General features: G+C 62.7%; 1 protein-coding gene across 2 annotated transcripts; it reads right to left on the bottom strand.

The window, feature by feature from the left end:
* Positions 1 to 102: 102 nt before the first annotated feature.
* Positions 103 to 14,496, bottom strand: FURIN (furin, paired basic amino acid cleaving enzyme). 2 transcript variants are annotated; one of them, XM_063412246.1, is made up of 16 exons: positions 14,233 to 14,496; positions 11,999 to 12,367; positions 8,132 to 8,230; positions 7,422 to 7,517; positions 6,733 to 6,861; positions 6,408 to 6,484; positions 5,994 to 6,082; positions 5,627 to 5,799; positions 4,552 to 4,764; positions 4,361 to 4,461; positions 4,128 to 4,231; positions 3,814 to 3,931; positions 2,722 to 2,901; positions 2,508 to 2,632; positions 1,995 to 2,111; positions 103 to 1,918 (listed from the first exon to the last, which is right to left on the bottom strand). In XM_063412246.1, exons 2-16 carry the CDS (start codon positions 12,176 to 12,178, stop codon positions 1,350 to 1,352), a joined length of 2,370 nt encoding a protein of 789 aa, XP_063268316.1. In that variant the 5' UTR covers positions 12,179 to 12,367; positions 14,233 to 14,496; the 3' UTR covers positions 103 to 1,349. The 2 variants fall into 2 exon arrangements, with proteins under 2 accessions (XP_063268316.1, XP_063268317.1); XM_063412247.1 differs by lacking the exons at positions 8,132 to 8,230; positions 11,999 to 12,367; positions 14,233 to 14,496 and adding an exon at positions 7,624 to 7,739.
* Between the last annotated feature and the right edge of the window lie 671 nt (positions 14,497 to 15,167).

Raw genomic sequence — 15,167 nt, 5'->3', positions numbered from 1 at the left:
CCGCCCACCCCCTGCACCTACAGAGCAGATCTGGGTGCCCCTGAGGCCCACAGTGTCCACAGCCAGGGCATCCACGGCACAGAGCACAGGCAGCGGAGCTGGTTTGCATAGTTCTGAACATTTAATAACTCAGTCTCTCTAGCGTTATATCCACATCCATTAAATTAAAAACAGGCTCAGGAGACAGCTCCCGGCTGATTAAATTACAAGAAAAAATTACTGTGCACCAAAAAGTTGTTATAGAAAAATAGTCCTGTGTGGCCCCTGGCCAGTGGCTCCGTCCATGGCTGGCGCAGGTGGGAGCCTGCACCATGGCCCCGGTGTGCAGCGGCAGACGGCAAAGGAGCGCGTGGCACTGGCCCCCAGCCCACAGGGAAGGGGCAGCAAGGGGAAGGGCTCCAGCGGGGAGCAGAACAGATTGTCACCAAGTGGGGGCAAGGCACATCGGGGGCTAGGGCTGCAGGAATGCTGGGCACTGCCCAGCACAGGCAGGACGCAGGCAGAGCTGGGGCAGTGCTGGCACTGGTGCTACCTGACAGTCCCAGCCAGCAGCACCTACAGCCCTGCCCAGGGGCAGAACACAAGGGGCCCAAGGTAGCCCCCAGAGCAGGGACTGTGCGAGGGGTCCCTGCCCAGGCTGTGGGCTGTGCCATGGGCGCAGGGTCAGGCAGTGCCCAGCCTGATGCTCCCCGGTGCCAGGGCTCCCACCCACTGCAGGCAGCAGCAGTGGGATGGGCAGGCAGTGGGCAGCAGCAGCTGAGGCCTGGCCATTATTGCTGTTGAAGGGCACAGGTGAAAGCGGACGGCCCACGGGAGGTGGCAGGGAGCTGGGACACAACAAACAGAGCCTGGGACGCAGCTCCACAGGGGCAGAGGGTGGGAGGGGCCGGGGGACGCTGCGGCACAGGCTGGGCTCAGCCCTGGGAGCAGAGCCACCCCAGCCCCAGCCAGCCCACCTTAACCATGGCAGCCCAGGGACTCTACATGCTGCCCACCCTGGACAACTCACAGGACCACCCAAGCAGCAGCCACATACCCAGCATGGGAGACACTGCTGCCCGTGCAGGGCCAGGACGTGTCAGGGGCCTCACTGCCACCGAACACCCCAACACAGATGGACGCAGGGCCAGGAGAGATGGCGCAAGACTGGGACGGTGCTGTGCAGGGGATGGTGCCTGCAGGACCATGCCTGGCCGCCCAGACTGGGGCTGAGGGACGGTGCCAGTGGGTGGGAGCCCCAGGCTGCTGCAGTGCAGGAAGGGGACAGGGGCAGAGTCCAGGGCCCCTCAGCCTCACCTGCCTCAGCCCTGCAGTGCTGGGCAGGGAGGAGGGAGGGGCAAGAGGGCTCATCAAAGGGCACTTTGGTCTCTGATGAAGGCAGTCCTCTCGCTGTGGGCCTCATAATCCTCACCGTCCGACTCAGAGGGACCCTCCTCCTGCCAGATATCGGAGGGGAGCCCCTTGTAGGAGATGATCCCGCTGTCCAGGGCATACACCTTCACACCCCGCAGGCTGAAGCCTGAGCGTGCTTGCAGCACCAAGAAGATGGTGACAAAGATGATGACGATGAGGATGCAGCTGAGGCTGGCGATGAGGACAGGCAAGTTGACCGGAGGGGGGGCCTCAGCTGGTCCCTCGCCATCTGCCAGGGCAGGGGATGCACGGCTGCTCTGTGTCTGGTGGGAGCAGGAGAGGTCCAGGCTGCTGAAGTGGGAGTGCGCAGGACAGGTGAGGCACTGGTTGGGGCCAGGTCCTGCACAGGTGGCACAGGAGGGGTGGCAGGGCAGGCAGAGGTGGGGTGCAATGGGCTCCACGCTGTTTTCCAGGTTGTAGTGTGTGCTCTGGACACCGGGTGCAAAGCCAGGAGGGCAGCGCTTCAGGCAGCTCTTCTGGTGCAGGTAGTACCCCTCCTCGCAGACTGTGGGACAGGCAGGGTCAGCACGGGCTGGGGGCTGCTTGTGCCTGCATTCCCAGCCTGCTGTCCCCATACTCACCCACACAGGTCTGGCTGGGGGTCAGGGTCTTGCAGCCACTGCTCTCCAGCTGGTTGGAGAGGCTGGGGGAGTCGGTGGCCGTCCCATACAGCACAAGCGTGAACTTGGTAAGCGTGCCTGCAACAACGCAGGGTGAGGACCACAGAGGTGCCCACAAGACCACCCATGCCCACGACAGGCACAAAGAGGGGGCTCACGCTGGTCCCCCATCCCAGCTGCCAGGCTACTTGGGAGAGTGCCTCTTGTAGGGCCATGCCCCTGCAAAGGAGCCCCAGCGGGCAGGGGGTCAGGTGAGCTAGCATGGAGTCTCCTTCTGCCTGGACTCCTGCTGCCCCAGAGGGGTTGCAGCACCATCCCACATGCCCAAGTCCAGCCTCTCCCCAGCCAGATCACCCAAAACATACAAGATGTTACTGGCCCCTCAGCTCAGGAGCAGGGGGATGAAGCTGGGTGACCACACAGCTCGCATCCCAGACTTGGAGAGAGGCAGTGGATGGGGAAGCACACCCCTACCATAATTCTTGGCATCACTGGTGTTCTCGATCTCCAGCACCCACTCCCCAGAGGGGTCCTCATCCCACGAGTGCGTCGTCATGAAGGCCCAGTCATTGAAGCCATCGGCCGAGAAGTCGTGGGGCCTGAGTAACAGAGGCAAGATGTGTGTCAACTCACATGTGCCAGCCTAGGCCAGGGGCCAGCCTGGGGCATCCCAGAGCCCAGCACCTACCTGGCAGCCAGGAGGGTGGAGCGGGTGCCCATGGGGCTGACCAGGTGGATAGCCAGGTCGCCCCGCCGGTTGTAGGACAGCGTCAGCCTGGCCTGCGCATGCTCCAGCCGGCTGATGTAGTTGGCTTTCCCCAGGCAGGCATCCACTTTCCGCCGTACCTCGAGACGCTTCCCAATGTCTCTGCCGAGGACAGGCACATGTGAGGCCAGTCCCAGACCAGAGTGACATACCACAGTCCCCATTCCTTGCTGTGGGGCTCTGCAGCTGTCCTGGGGACTGGGCACCAGGGCAGCCAGAGCGGGAATCAAATCCACAGTGGGTCACAGTGGCACCACCACCGTGCCATTCCCAGACAGGTACAGGCAGGAGAAGGGGTGCCTCAGCTCATGGGCAGGGGGGGAAACTGCGCTGCCCAGTGCTGCCTCTCCAGGCACCACTCCATGCAAGCTCTGAATAGTCCCTTTATTCACACACTGCAGGCCAGCTACACCCTGCATGGCACAGCCAGGGCTGGGATGGGCAGAGTCGTCCCCATCCTGCTGCTTGCGTGTGGCTGCTCCCCCCATGATGCTGGCCCTGGTGCCAGCACAGGATGTGCCTGCTGTATCCACACAGGGCTGGCTCCCCTGGGGGGGTCAGGGCAGGGCTCAGCCCTAGCTCCCCTCATGCACAGAAACATGATCCCCCCACCCAGGAGCCCCTAGGGAGAGCCCTGGCCACAGACAAGACTGCACATGCTGCACTGTGGCAGCAGCAGCCAAGCAGAAGTCAAAGGAGCTTCTGTCTGCCCCCTGAAAAGCCCCTCTGTCCAGGATGACTCGTGCTGGCTGCACTCCAACCACAGCGCCCCAGTCTGCCCACATGCACTGGCCCAACCCCACAGCCAGGAGGCTCATCAGTGATGTCAGTGTTGGGTGGCTGGAGGTGCCTTTCCTAGCTCCCCCTAGACTCTCACAGGAGGATGCTCCAAGGGTCTCAGCAGCAGTTCAGTCCCCAATATTGTCCCCACTCCCTGCTCTGGGCCCAGAGGCTCTCAAGCTCCTGTGCAGAACAGATGCCGAGTGATCCTCCCCTGGGCTCACCAGCCCGTACCTGGGCTCTGCAAGGATGTCAATGACACACTTCCTCTGAGGTCCCACCGTGGTCCAGTTCTTGGCCAGGCTCACCATGGCCCCGGCATCCAGCAGGCCGTAGCCATATGAGTGGCTGACTGTGGACAAAGATGGGGTCAGCGCCTCTCCTGGGGGCACCCAGTGGGGGATGTTTGCCTGGCCACGCTGCGTGCTCACCGTGGCCCCCTGCCTCCTTCACCCCACAGGGCTGCCAGGGCACTCTGCCTCGGCACCCCAAGGCTAGTGGTACATGTGGGACCGGGAGACCCTGGTCCCACCCCAGCACCCCAGTACCTTTGCGACCAACACCATTGGTGACCCAGTCATTGGCATTCAGGTGAGCTGGCTTCGAGGTCTGCACCACCAGGTGCTGCATGTCCCGCCAAGTCAGGTTCTTGCTACAGGGAGACATGGAGCTCAGGTGAGTGGTAGTTCCTGGTGGCCCCAGGCAGGTCCATGTCCAGATGCCACTGCTGCATGGGGCTGGCACAGCCCGCCCTGTCCAGCCCCCTCTCTCCTGCCCTTACTTGGCTTCCAGGGCGAGGGCGATGATGCCAGCAGCCAGGGGCGCGGAGGCCGATGTCCCGGTGTGCAACTCGGTGCACTTCTGTCGGAGGTCAGTCGTCACCTGCGAGGAGGAGTGCCAGGGCAGGAAATGCTGCAGGTACATCCCACCCCCTGAGCCCCTGGCCTGCGGACAGCAGCAGCCCCCACTCACAATCTGCTTCTCATTCTGGTTGCCACTGCTGTAGGTGGTGGCGAGGGTGGAGGAGCAGGCCTCGCTGTACCAGGGCACGTTGCCGTACTGCGTGGTGCTGCTGATGGACAGCGTGTAGATGCTGTTGGTGTAACCGTCACAGTTGCAGCTGTCATGCTCGCGGCCCCCATTCCCAGATGCCCAGACGAAGATGGAGCCCAGCCCGCCTCGGCCCTAGCAACAGAGGCAGGGTGAGGGCAAGCACCAACACTGCCACACACAGGAAACTCCAGGCTGGAGCTGGGAACAAGTGGATGGTGCCAGCCTGAGTGGGACACACAGAGCAGATGCAGCTGGGACACAGGGGACAGCATGACACCCCAGTCACAGCCACCAACCTGGGTGCCCTCACCACCACTATGCCTATGGAGGGTGCCCAGCACCTCAGCAGAGGCTCCAGGGCTGTCCCAGTGCGTGACACACCAGGTAGCAGGAGCCCCAAACAATGTGAGGCTTCCAGGAGCCCAAGTCTTTTTCTGCTCAGAAGTCACCTGGCCTGACTCTCTCTGCATGGGATTGTAGTGCCTGGCAGAGCTGCAGGAGCCCACAGCACAGTCCTGGCCATGCCTCAGCACGCAAATGCGGCAGCTACCCTCGCAGAGGACGTGACAGAGTCAGCATGGCACCACATACATCTCTCTGTAGGGAATCCTGGGCAGAACATGACACAGCTCCCCAGGTGGGCGACGCTGCCAGCACTAAGGGACAGCAGGGGAGGATGGGTGGAGAGAGCAAGGGTGAGCAGCTGGCACAAAACCAGACAAGAACCAGGAGAGGGCTTGAGAGAGCAGGAAGAGAGCATCCCACACAGGAGCCCTCAGAGCGGTGAGACAACACCACATGGGAGGAGTCCTGACTCAGAGCCATCACATAGAAAAAACAAGAAAAACTAACAGAGCCTGATCCTAGAGATGGGCTGGAAGATGGCTCATCCTGGGAGGGCCACAATAACAACCAGGGCAGGCAGAGGGAAGGGAGGCCTGGGAGGAAGGCAGGAATAAGGCCACTGCTCCTTCAGCAAACCCTCCTTTCTCACCTGGCTGACCCCACGGAAGAAAGCCTCCTCTGCCAGCCGGGCTGGGCCATCCACAGTCTTGCCGTCGTCCTCAGGGCCCCAGCTGGCACTGTAGATGTGGATGTGGTTGGGGTTGAGACCCAGGGAATGGGCCTCCACTGCATCGGTCACCTCCCCATCCAGCATGCGCACACCTAGGGCCAGACAGCAAACGTCACGGGCGACTGGTTGGGGCAGAGTGGCCACGGTGTTGCTGGTGAGAACCCTCCAACCCCTACTGCCACCTGTGCCACAGGCTGTCACAGGGCTGCTGCAGCCAGCAGTGCCAGGGTCCCAGCTCAGCTGCTGCTGCAGCCACTCAACGCCCGCAGGGCAGGGCAGCACCCACCTCCAATCCTGGCATTGTAGGCCACGCCAACACCACAGATCCCGTTGTTTGCCACAGCAGCCACTTCCCCAGCACAGCGCGTGCCATGTCTGCAACCAAAACAGGCACGCAGGGGTCGGTACCGGCTGCAGCCCCAGCAACCCCGCCCGGGCTGCCTCCCGTCCCCTCCAACCAGGCAGCCAATGAAGGCTCCTCCATCTGCCCTCCTGCTCCAGAGCCAGGGCACTGAACAGCCCACACTGGCCCTGGGCAGAAAAAGGATGCTGGTCACATGAAAAAGGGAGGTGAAGGGTTCCCCATGGGGCAGAAGTATGCCACCAGCCTCATAGCTTCCAGCAGCCCATGTGGGGTGGCCCTGCACTAAGTCCCTGCCACATCTAGGCTCTGGATCTTCATCCCTCCCTCCTGCCTCACCTGTTGTCATTCATCTGTGTGTAGCGGGGCTGCGGGTCTGGGTCCTGGTCATTGACATCAAAACTTGCCCCTGGGTCCTGGAAGATGAATTAAACACTTGGAGACTGTCTACCTCAGCCACCGAGCCCCAATGCCCTTACTTCATGCTTGCACTCCATGGCCTGAGGCTGAGCTGAGCAGGGTGGGCAGCCTCCAATCCCACCTCCCTGTCCCACCATGGTGGGCACCAGCCCTGTACCACACAGCTCTGGGTTTGCCCTGCATGGACACAGCTGCCCAGACCAGCTCCCACGGCACTCCGCCCTGTACCATCACCCAAACTCACATAGTTGGCCTCCAGGTCAGGGTGGTTCTTCTCAATGCCGTCATCCAGGATGGACACCACTATGCCCTTGCCCGTGTATCCCTGTTCCCAGGCCTGACGCACGTTTAGGTCCCGCTGGTTTGTGTTGTACTGTCAAGAGAAGCCTTGGCACTAGGAGATGCGCCCAGCCACTGCCACTTGATGGGTGTGTGCCCAAAACCCACACAGCTTTCACCCCGTTCTTCTGTGGTTTGCAACAAGGAACCCCAGGGACCTGGGCACAGAGATGGGCACAACTAGCTGATAAGGGCTGCTCTGAAAGCAAGACTGAGCCCCAGACTGTGCCTGAGTCCCACAGACAAGGCACCCTTTGCAGAGATCAGGCTTGTGCCCAAGCTCCAGGAAGCAGGCAGAGGCATGGACCCATTCCTGGGCCAAGCAAAAGGCTGTACCTCCTAGTCCAGCCCTGGGCTCCCCCCAGCCCTCCCAGCACTCCAGCCACAAGCCACAAATCTGCGAGCAGAGCTTCCTCCCTGCGGTGTTCCCATAACACAGCACTGAGTGGCTGCCCCAGACTTTCCCCCTTCTCCTCCTCCCTCCTGCCAGCCTAGCACCTGCTGCCTGACAGCAGTTCCTAGGTTGCCACACCTGTGTCACCACACTCCCACTCAGTATCATGAGCACACGGCCCTTCCTCCCCCAACACTCACCAGGTACCACTGCTGCGGGAACTTCGGGTCCGTGGGCTCCATGAAAACGTCTCTCTTGGTCCTGCGCTTTGCCACCTGCTGCTCCAGCCACTGCACCTAATGGCAGAGAAAGTGTGGAGTCCCTTACCAACCCTTTGTGCCACGAGTTCCACATGATCCCAGCCCTCAGCCTGCCTGGAGGGGCTCTCCCCAGGAAGCTCACAGTCAGCTCCGGCCTGGAAGAGCATTGGATCTGCCAGAGCTACTGCCACTCCCAGTCCACCCCTTCAGGCCCCCTGCCTGGCTGTGCCTGCAAAGGCTGTGCTTCAGTGGAGCGGGACGGTCAGAGTGCCAAGCTCCACTGAGACACGGGCTGCCGAGAGCTGCCCCACCACACCACACACCACACCACACACCACACCCCACACCCCACCCCACACGCCTTCCAGGGTCTGGGCTGAAGCCAGAGGATGGGGAAAATGGCAGCCCCCACACACCCTTGCTCTGGGATTTGTTTATTGTCTTGCACACCTTGGCCTGCAAACAAGTACACAGAGCTCTTCTGGGCTGCAATCCACAGGCAATGACGCTGGGTCCACCAACACCCTGCCCTTGCCACCCGCCTCTGCCAAGGAATGCTTAAGGCAGCTCAGCCCTGTCTTGTGCCCAGCACTGGCTCACATGCCCTTGTGAAGTGCCCAGGGCCAAAGTCAGGCCCTCCTCACTCGTACCTGCGGTTCCCTGGCCAAGCGGCTGTGCCAGGGCTGGTGGGGCGAGAGGGAACGCTTCACCACGCCGCGGTGCCGAAAGTGGTAATAGTCGCCAAAGATCTGCAACAGAGAAATGCTGCTCGTGGGAGAGACATGACAGCCTGGTCTCTCTGACTCTCTGCACCCTGTATCTGCAATCCTGAGCTCCAGGGCTGCCATGCACAGGCTGGGCCCCCCACTCCTGGCAAGGTTTATGTCCGGTACTCTGGGTGGGACCTGCTGTGAGAAGCTGTGGCAGCTGCTGACAAGGCAGCTGGGAAGACCCTGGAGCAGCAGAAATGCAGCCGCTGCACACCTCACCCTCCCACAGGTCCCCACATGACAGCAAGTCTCACATTGCCCAAAAAAGCTGCTGCCAGGAAAGCCCCAGGCAAGCAGTGGCAGAGGGACAGGAGACCTCTTTCAGGGTCAGCCTGTGAGATACACCAGACTCAGGAAACAAATCCACTGCTTCTCTCCCAGTGCCAACCAGCTCCTCCTGGACTGAGATCCCAGTGGCTCCAGGTCCCACACTCCAGGCGGTCCCAGCCAGGGCAGGGTCTGCACCAGCCTCTGCACCTCTGGATAGACTGCTGGCTTCTCCCCAAGTGCCCCACTGGAACACGCACCCAGTGCCAGCCTCTACCTGGGGCACAGCCAGTTTCAGTGGGGCAGAACAGGAGGCATGCAGGCATCCAACCCCAGTGGGGTCTAACTCTCACCACCAAGCAGCCATGCTGTGCTCACCCCAGCTCCACTCCCATGTGGGGACAGCCCAGACTGGGACTCCAGCACAGCCCAGCTGGGGCAGGATGGGAATCCAGCACAGCTGGTGGGGCCAGGAGGCCACACTGCTGCCCAGATGGTTATTTTTAAACCCCAAACCCTCTCCAGTACTGTCATTTCCGTATCCCTTCCCGCACGTCCTGGGGCTGACAGACACAGTGGCCCCACCCTGGCCGCCCAGGGCCTCCCAGCCCAGCAGCCTGCCCCAACTCGGGAGAAGGGGCCAAGCATGAACCCAGCCCCCTGTGAGTCACAAAGCCCAGGCAGCAGCCACAGGCAGGATCCAGCTGCCCAGGCTGTGCCAGAGCTGGAAGGGCTGGGCTGAAAGGGCTGTAGGAATATGAGGACATCTCACCCTCCTCCATGTCAGGCTGCCCCAAAACACTATGTTTGGGGCTAACAAACCTCCCCAGCTTATTAGAGCTCTGCAGATGTGCTGCCAATTTGGACAGACTGGGCTGAGGAAGGTGCACCCAGCTGAGCATTCCCAGGCCCAGAGCAGAAGCCAGCTCTCCCAGGTACACACTTCAGCCCAAACCCTGGGCCTGTTCCTCTGGCACACCATGTTCCCTTGAGACAACCCAGGATGCCTGTCAGTTCAGAGCCCTTGAAGAGGTGTCACAGTACAAACCCTCTTCACAGGGCTGGTGGGGGAATGCAAACTGCAGGCTGGTTTCCCTCCCTCAGCGTCCCTTACGCCCTCCGGGGGTATGGACAGAGCCCAGATTGTTCCTGCACACAGATGACAGCCCTGACTGGTCATCCAACTGGATTAGGTCTGCACTGACAGTGTGGTGGCAGCCAGGAGCTCATCAGCCCACACACTTCCACCCTGATCTCCACACTTCCACCCTAATCTCCCTATCTTCAGCAAGGACAAAGCCACCCCCCAGCACTACGCGTCCCTGGTGCCAGTTCAGTGCTGCTGCCCAAACCCTGGCCACAGCTCACAACTACCCCAGCCAGTCCTAGGGCTAGAAGGCTGCCTGTCTGCCTGACCATGACCCCGGGAATGGAGCAACATGCTTGACCTGCAGCCCAGTGGTGTGGCAGACAGGACCACCCCCTCCCAGGATGGCACTGTCCTGCCACCAGAGCCCAGGGATGGCACCATCAGTGCCCTTCCCCAGTGACCCAATCCCAGCTGTGGGGGGCCATGCCTGTGCTCCCTTCTCTGCACAATCCCAGCAGTGCAAATCCCCACACACCTACCTCACTGCCACATGCAATGCCCACCTCTGACCCACGACCCCCCACTGTCCCCTGTGTCCTCCCTCAAGCCCTCCCCAAGGCCACTGGAACCAGTCACGGGCCCTCTGCCCAAGGTGCCACTGGCTCCCACTCCATAGGCAGCAGTGGAGCCAGGGGTATGCCAGGACAGCACTTGGGGACAGTGTCCAGACCCCAGGCTGAGGCCAGGACTCTCTCAGATAAGGACTCTGGGGCCCTCTCACTGGGGCGCTGTCAGATGTACTCAGACCCCGCACTCCCAGCCTGGCTGCACAACCTGTCCCAGGGACACACACCCCAGAAGCAGCAGTCCAGAAACCTGCAAGGGAACACCAGGCTCTTTCTGCCTTGATCTTCCCACTGGGCTGCCACGACCCCTCTGCAAAGCCCTGGCCAGCCAAACCTTGTCCCGCAGCACAGACAGTGGGACAGGCTCCAGCAGAAAACATGCCCAGACCAGAAGCTCCTGCCACAGCCTGGGCCGCTGCAGCATGTGGGGCTCTGCTTGCAAGGGCAGGCTCACTACTGTGAGAGGATGGGGAGCCGGGAAGAGGTGCCAGCCTCCAGCCACAGAACCATGGTGTGGGGAGAAGACAAGGGCAGAGCTGGCACAGAGCACCTGTGGCTCACAGGGATGGAACTTATGACAGGCCTGGGCTCTCAACTGAAGCACGAGGCCCTGCACTGTGGAGATGAAACCACAGAACCAGTGCCCCTTGGCCCTGGCAGCCAGGCCTGGGACCAGGCACCACTGCATGATGGGAAGCACTGCCAGGAGCAGGCTGATGGTACCTCAGCCCCATCCCCTCTCCAAGGGGTCTCATCAGAGATCCAGTCTGGTGGGACATGCTACTCTCCCAGTACCCCACGCATGGCAGCTGCCTTGGCCTGACAAGTTCCTTCCCCTGAGATCTGCTCTGAGCCACTTCCACACTGACAGCAGCTGCCTAAGGCCACGCCATGGCCCATCCAGCATGGACACCCTCCCTAGGGCCTAGCCACAACCCCCACAGTTCACTCCTATGGCCCAAGTCCCAGAGCACTTGGGGCTCCCTGACCCAGAGGGCCCTGAGTACCCAGTGCCCATGCAAGGCTCCTTTTGGGTGGCAGGACAAGGTCCCGCTGGCTCCTGCAGCAGCCACCTTCCCACTGCCACTGCTCCCAGCAGTTGCTCACAGCAAGGTCCTGACACCACAGCCATCAGTTGTGCAATTTCCTCTGGGATTTCAGCCCGCACTTCCTTCCCAGAGAGACAGCTCACTCCCAGCACAGCCACGCTCACTGCCTGGTCCCTGGCTGACAGGAGGAAAAGCTGAGCGTTGGGGGAACCTGCTAACATTCCTTATGTCAAGGACAGTTTAGGGGTAAGAATACACAACTGCTGTCAGACCCCCTCTGCGGATAGCTCAGAGGCACTGCTGCCATCCCGCTGAGACGAGGCCATGCTGTTCTGGGCAGCTTGCTGTGGGGAGCAACAGTGGAATCTGGAAGCCTTCCCATCCATCATAACACAGCACTTCCAGTCCAGTTCCTTCATGGTAGGATGGGCTTTTCCTCCTTCCCCATCCAGCAGGCAGTGTACTGTGCCACCTTGTGCCATGCCATGTGACCAGAAGGTCCCAGTGACAGAGGGAGGCCCTGGCTCCACAGTTAATTGCCACCATCGAGTCAAGGCAGTAGATGCTGGAAGGCCACAGCAAATAGGCACAAACACAGTGGCCCTGCTGCCAAAAAGAGCAGGCCCCAAGCCAGCTCTGGGACTAAGCTCAGGGCCTGCCCAGATCATGGCAGAGAACACTAGTTCCATGAGAAGATGGAAAGCAGGAGACTTACCAGGCCTAGGTTGAGGAATCCATGCTTCCTGGCTAGCCTGTCAGCCTCCTGGGGTCCTGCAGGGATGAGCACAGCCCAGGTGTTGGTGTAAATATGCTGGGCCAGCACCTCCTGGTCCAGGAGAGTGAGGGCAACCACCAGAGTCCAGAGGAACAGCAGTGCACAGGGCCTCAGATCCATCAGAGTATCGGGGTTCCTCAAGCTGGGGAGCAGGAGGGTCCTGGGAGCAGGAGGGTCCAGCAGCCTCCCAGCGTCAGCACTCCGAGGCACACTGGCCTCTCTGCCCTACTGGTCCCAGCTCAGCCCAAGCCCACATGGGGCCAAGCCCACCAAAGCACAGGAACAGATCGTCCAGGACAGAAGCACAATCTGCAGAGAGACAGGACAGTGGTCAGGCCCAGGGAGGGCAGGCTGCACCACGTCGAGATGTGTGCCAGCCGCTGGGCAAGGGGGCCCTGGCACACAGCACCTGCTGCCCCCCACGGCACACTGACAGCCAAGGAGCCGCCTGCCTTGGCAGTGTGCCCACATGTCTGCTCCTGCATGGAGATGTTGTTTACCTTGCGTATTACCCAATGTTTGCTTATAAACACAGGGAATCAGCCAGGAGGAGAGGAGGGCACCAAAGCAGGGGAGAGGCGAGGCAAGGGACACTGTTCCTTCTGCTGCCGCTACCCCTGCTCCAGCTGGGATGGGACTATCTGGGTACAGAGGTGTGAGCAACCACAAGAGGTGGGCCTGCCTCTCCAGTCCCAAGGGGAGGCCAAAGGAGACGTCCCCAGTGGCTGAGTGAGGAAACCCAGAAAAATGAGAGACTGGAGGGAGGAAAGTCAAGGGGAGCTCCTGATCTCCAGCTAGCACAGCCCCAGGCTCTCACCTCCACAGCCACTGACCAGGCAGCAGCTGGCAGCCATGGCAAGCGCTGTGCTGCCTGTCACCAGCAGCAGCTCAGCTCTGCCCTTCCGCTGGAGCACAACATGGTGACACCAGTGTGACTCATCTCCACAACCTGGTGGAAACCAGGACCAGGGAAAGGGGCACACTGTCACCTCCAGCATGAACCCAGGGATGCCCAGAACAGCTCACACTTGTAGGAGGGCAAACGCAAGAAGCTTGTAGGGAAAGAGCAGGGAGTGACCCACCCAGTGTAAGGGGGCCCATGACATGATGATGTCAGGAAGAGCTCCACACCAGGAGCTCTACAGGGACCCTGGAATATCTGGTAATGTTTCAGAGACAGCTGAAAAGGTGAGAGCCAGCAGTGCCCAGAGGAACCACATTGCCCTCTGTCCAGAAGTGACTATAGCGAGTTGGCAGCCTTCGGTGCTGCCAGAGGAGAGACCTCCGAGCAGCCAGCCGCCTGAGACCCAGCCGCAGGCTACGGCACAGACAGCGCAGGGACTGTGGCAGAACGGGGTTTCCACAAGCCACTGCACCTCGGCCAGCCCCGGGCCGGACCGTCCCGTCGAAGCACCCAGAGCAGCGAGCACCCGTCGGAGGCCCCGGGTGCCAGACTGCCAAGGCCCACGGCACGGCACGGCACAATGGAACACTATCTGCCACGGTCCGTGCAAATACCTGGCCCCCGGGCCGAGCGGTTTCCCCACCTCGTTGGTCCCGGCGCCAGGAGCCGCCCCGCTCCAGCGGTGACCGCTGCACGTGGGGACAGTCCGGCCGCCGGGGGAGAGCCCGGACCCCGCGGCGCCTCCCCGCCGGACCGGAGAACCACGGCGTGCTGGGACAGCCCGGCCGCCGCACCCAGCCCGGAGCTGCTCTCCCGGCTCCGCACCGCGGCCCGGCCGGTGCTCGTTGCCCAAGGACCCGGGCCCGCAAAGCAGCAAGCCAGTGGCCCCGGGCTGAGTGGCGGGCCCGGGCCTGCACCCGCGGGGCGGCTCCAGCGGCGGAGCTCCGGACGGCGGCGGCCGAGCTGGGGCCGGGGCGGGACGCGGGCTGGCTCCCCCTCGGCCTCCCGCAGCGCCGGCTCCGGCTGCCCCCGCCGCAGTCCCGAGAGCGGCCGCCCGGCCGCCCACTCGCTCCCGGAGACTGCCGGGCCCGCAAATCCCCGCCGGCAGCGCCCTAAGCCTGGGGCTGCCCAGCGGCTGCGGCCCCACCGGTCGCCCCGGCCCCAGCCCTGCCGCCGCCCGGGTCCCGTCCGGCAGGGCAGCCCCAGCTGTCAAACCGCGGTCGCCGGCGGGTCGAGCCATCCCAGGTCGATGCCGGTCCCGCGCCCTTACCGCGCGGCCTGCCCGCTCCGCTCCGTCCCGTCGGCAGCCGGGCCCGTCTGTCGGCGGCGTCGCGTCACGCCGCGGGGCGCCCGGAGCGCCCGCCCCGGAGCCGGGCCCGGCCCAGGCAGGGGCGGCCGGGGCGGCCGGCGGGGCCGCTTGTTTACGCCGCGCAGCTGTCAGCGCCGCTCGGCCCCGCCCCGACGGCCGAGCCACCGGCCCCGCGCGGCTCCCTCGGCACGGCCCGGCCCGGCCCGGCCGCCGCTGTGCCGGGCGCCGCCGGATGCCGTCACCGCCGCCCGCCCCTCCCGTCCCGTGCTGCAGCGCCCGGTCTGGCACCGACCCCCAGTAACCCCTCCGCGCCGCCCGCCCGGGGCACCGCCAGAATCGGGGCCGTTCCCCGTCGCCAATACCGCGCACGGCCCGGGGCTCTGCACGGCCTCCTGCAGCCGAGCATGGGGTTGTCCTTGCCACCCGGGGGTACCTGTGCCAGCCCAGGCAGGAAACCCGGTGAGAGCCATGAGCCTCCGCCATGGGCCCGCGGCACTGACCAGGGGTACGCGGGTGCCTGCGGTGAAGGGCACGCAGAAGAAGAAGGGCACGCACCCGTCCCCCATCTGGTGCAGCAAGTGGTGCGTTTTGCTGCGACATGGGGCTGGCAGGACACGAGCTCGCCAGATTAGTCTGTTCCAGACCTGGCAGACCCCGAAGCAGGGAGTTCCCCAGCCAGGCTGCGGGAATCGCACTTCCCATGAGTTCCGTACCGTGGGGCTGCAAGCCCAGGTCGGTGTGCAGCAGCCGGACAGAGGAAATGTCTGGTAAGGAACAACACAAGGAAAATCTATCAGCCCCGTTTCAAGAGAGAGACTTTCACCAAGGAGAAAAGGTGAGATGGGAAACACAGCTTCAGTCATTTGTAAAGAACAAGCCACTGTGGGCACAGGACC

This window comes from Prinia subflava, chromosome 15 (assembly GCF_021018805.1).
Source record: "Prinia subflava isolate CZ2003 ecotype Zambia chromosome 15, Cam_Psub_1.2, whole genome shotgun sequence".
In the NCBI taxonomy this organism is placed as follows: domain Eukaryota; kingdom Metazoa; phylum Chordata; class Aves; order Passeriformes; family Cisticolidae; genus Prinia; species Prinia subflava.
The sequence above is the reverse complement of the archived record's forward strand: the minus strand, read 5'-3'. Positions and strand labels throughout refer to the sequence as shown.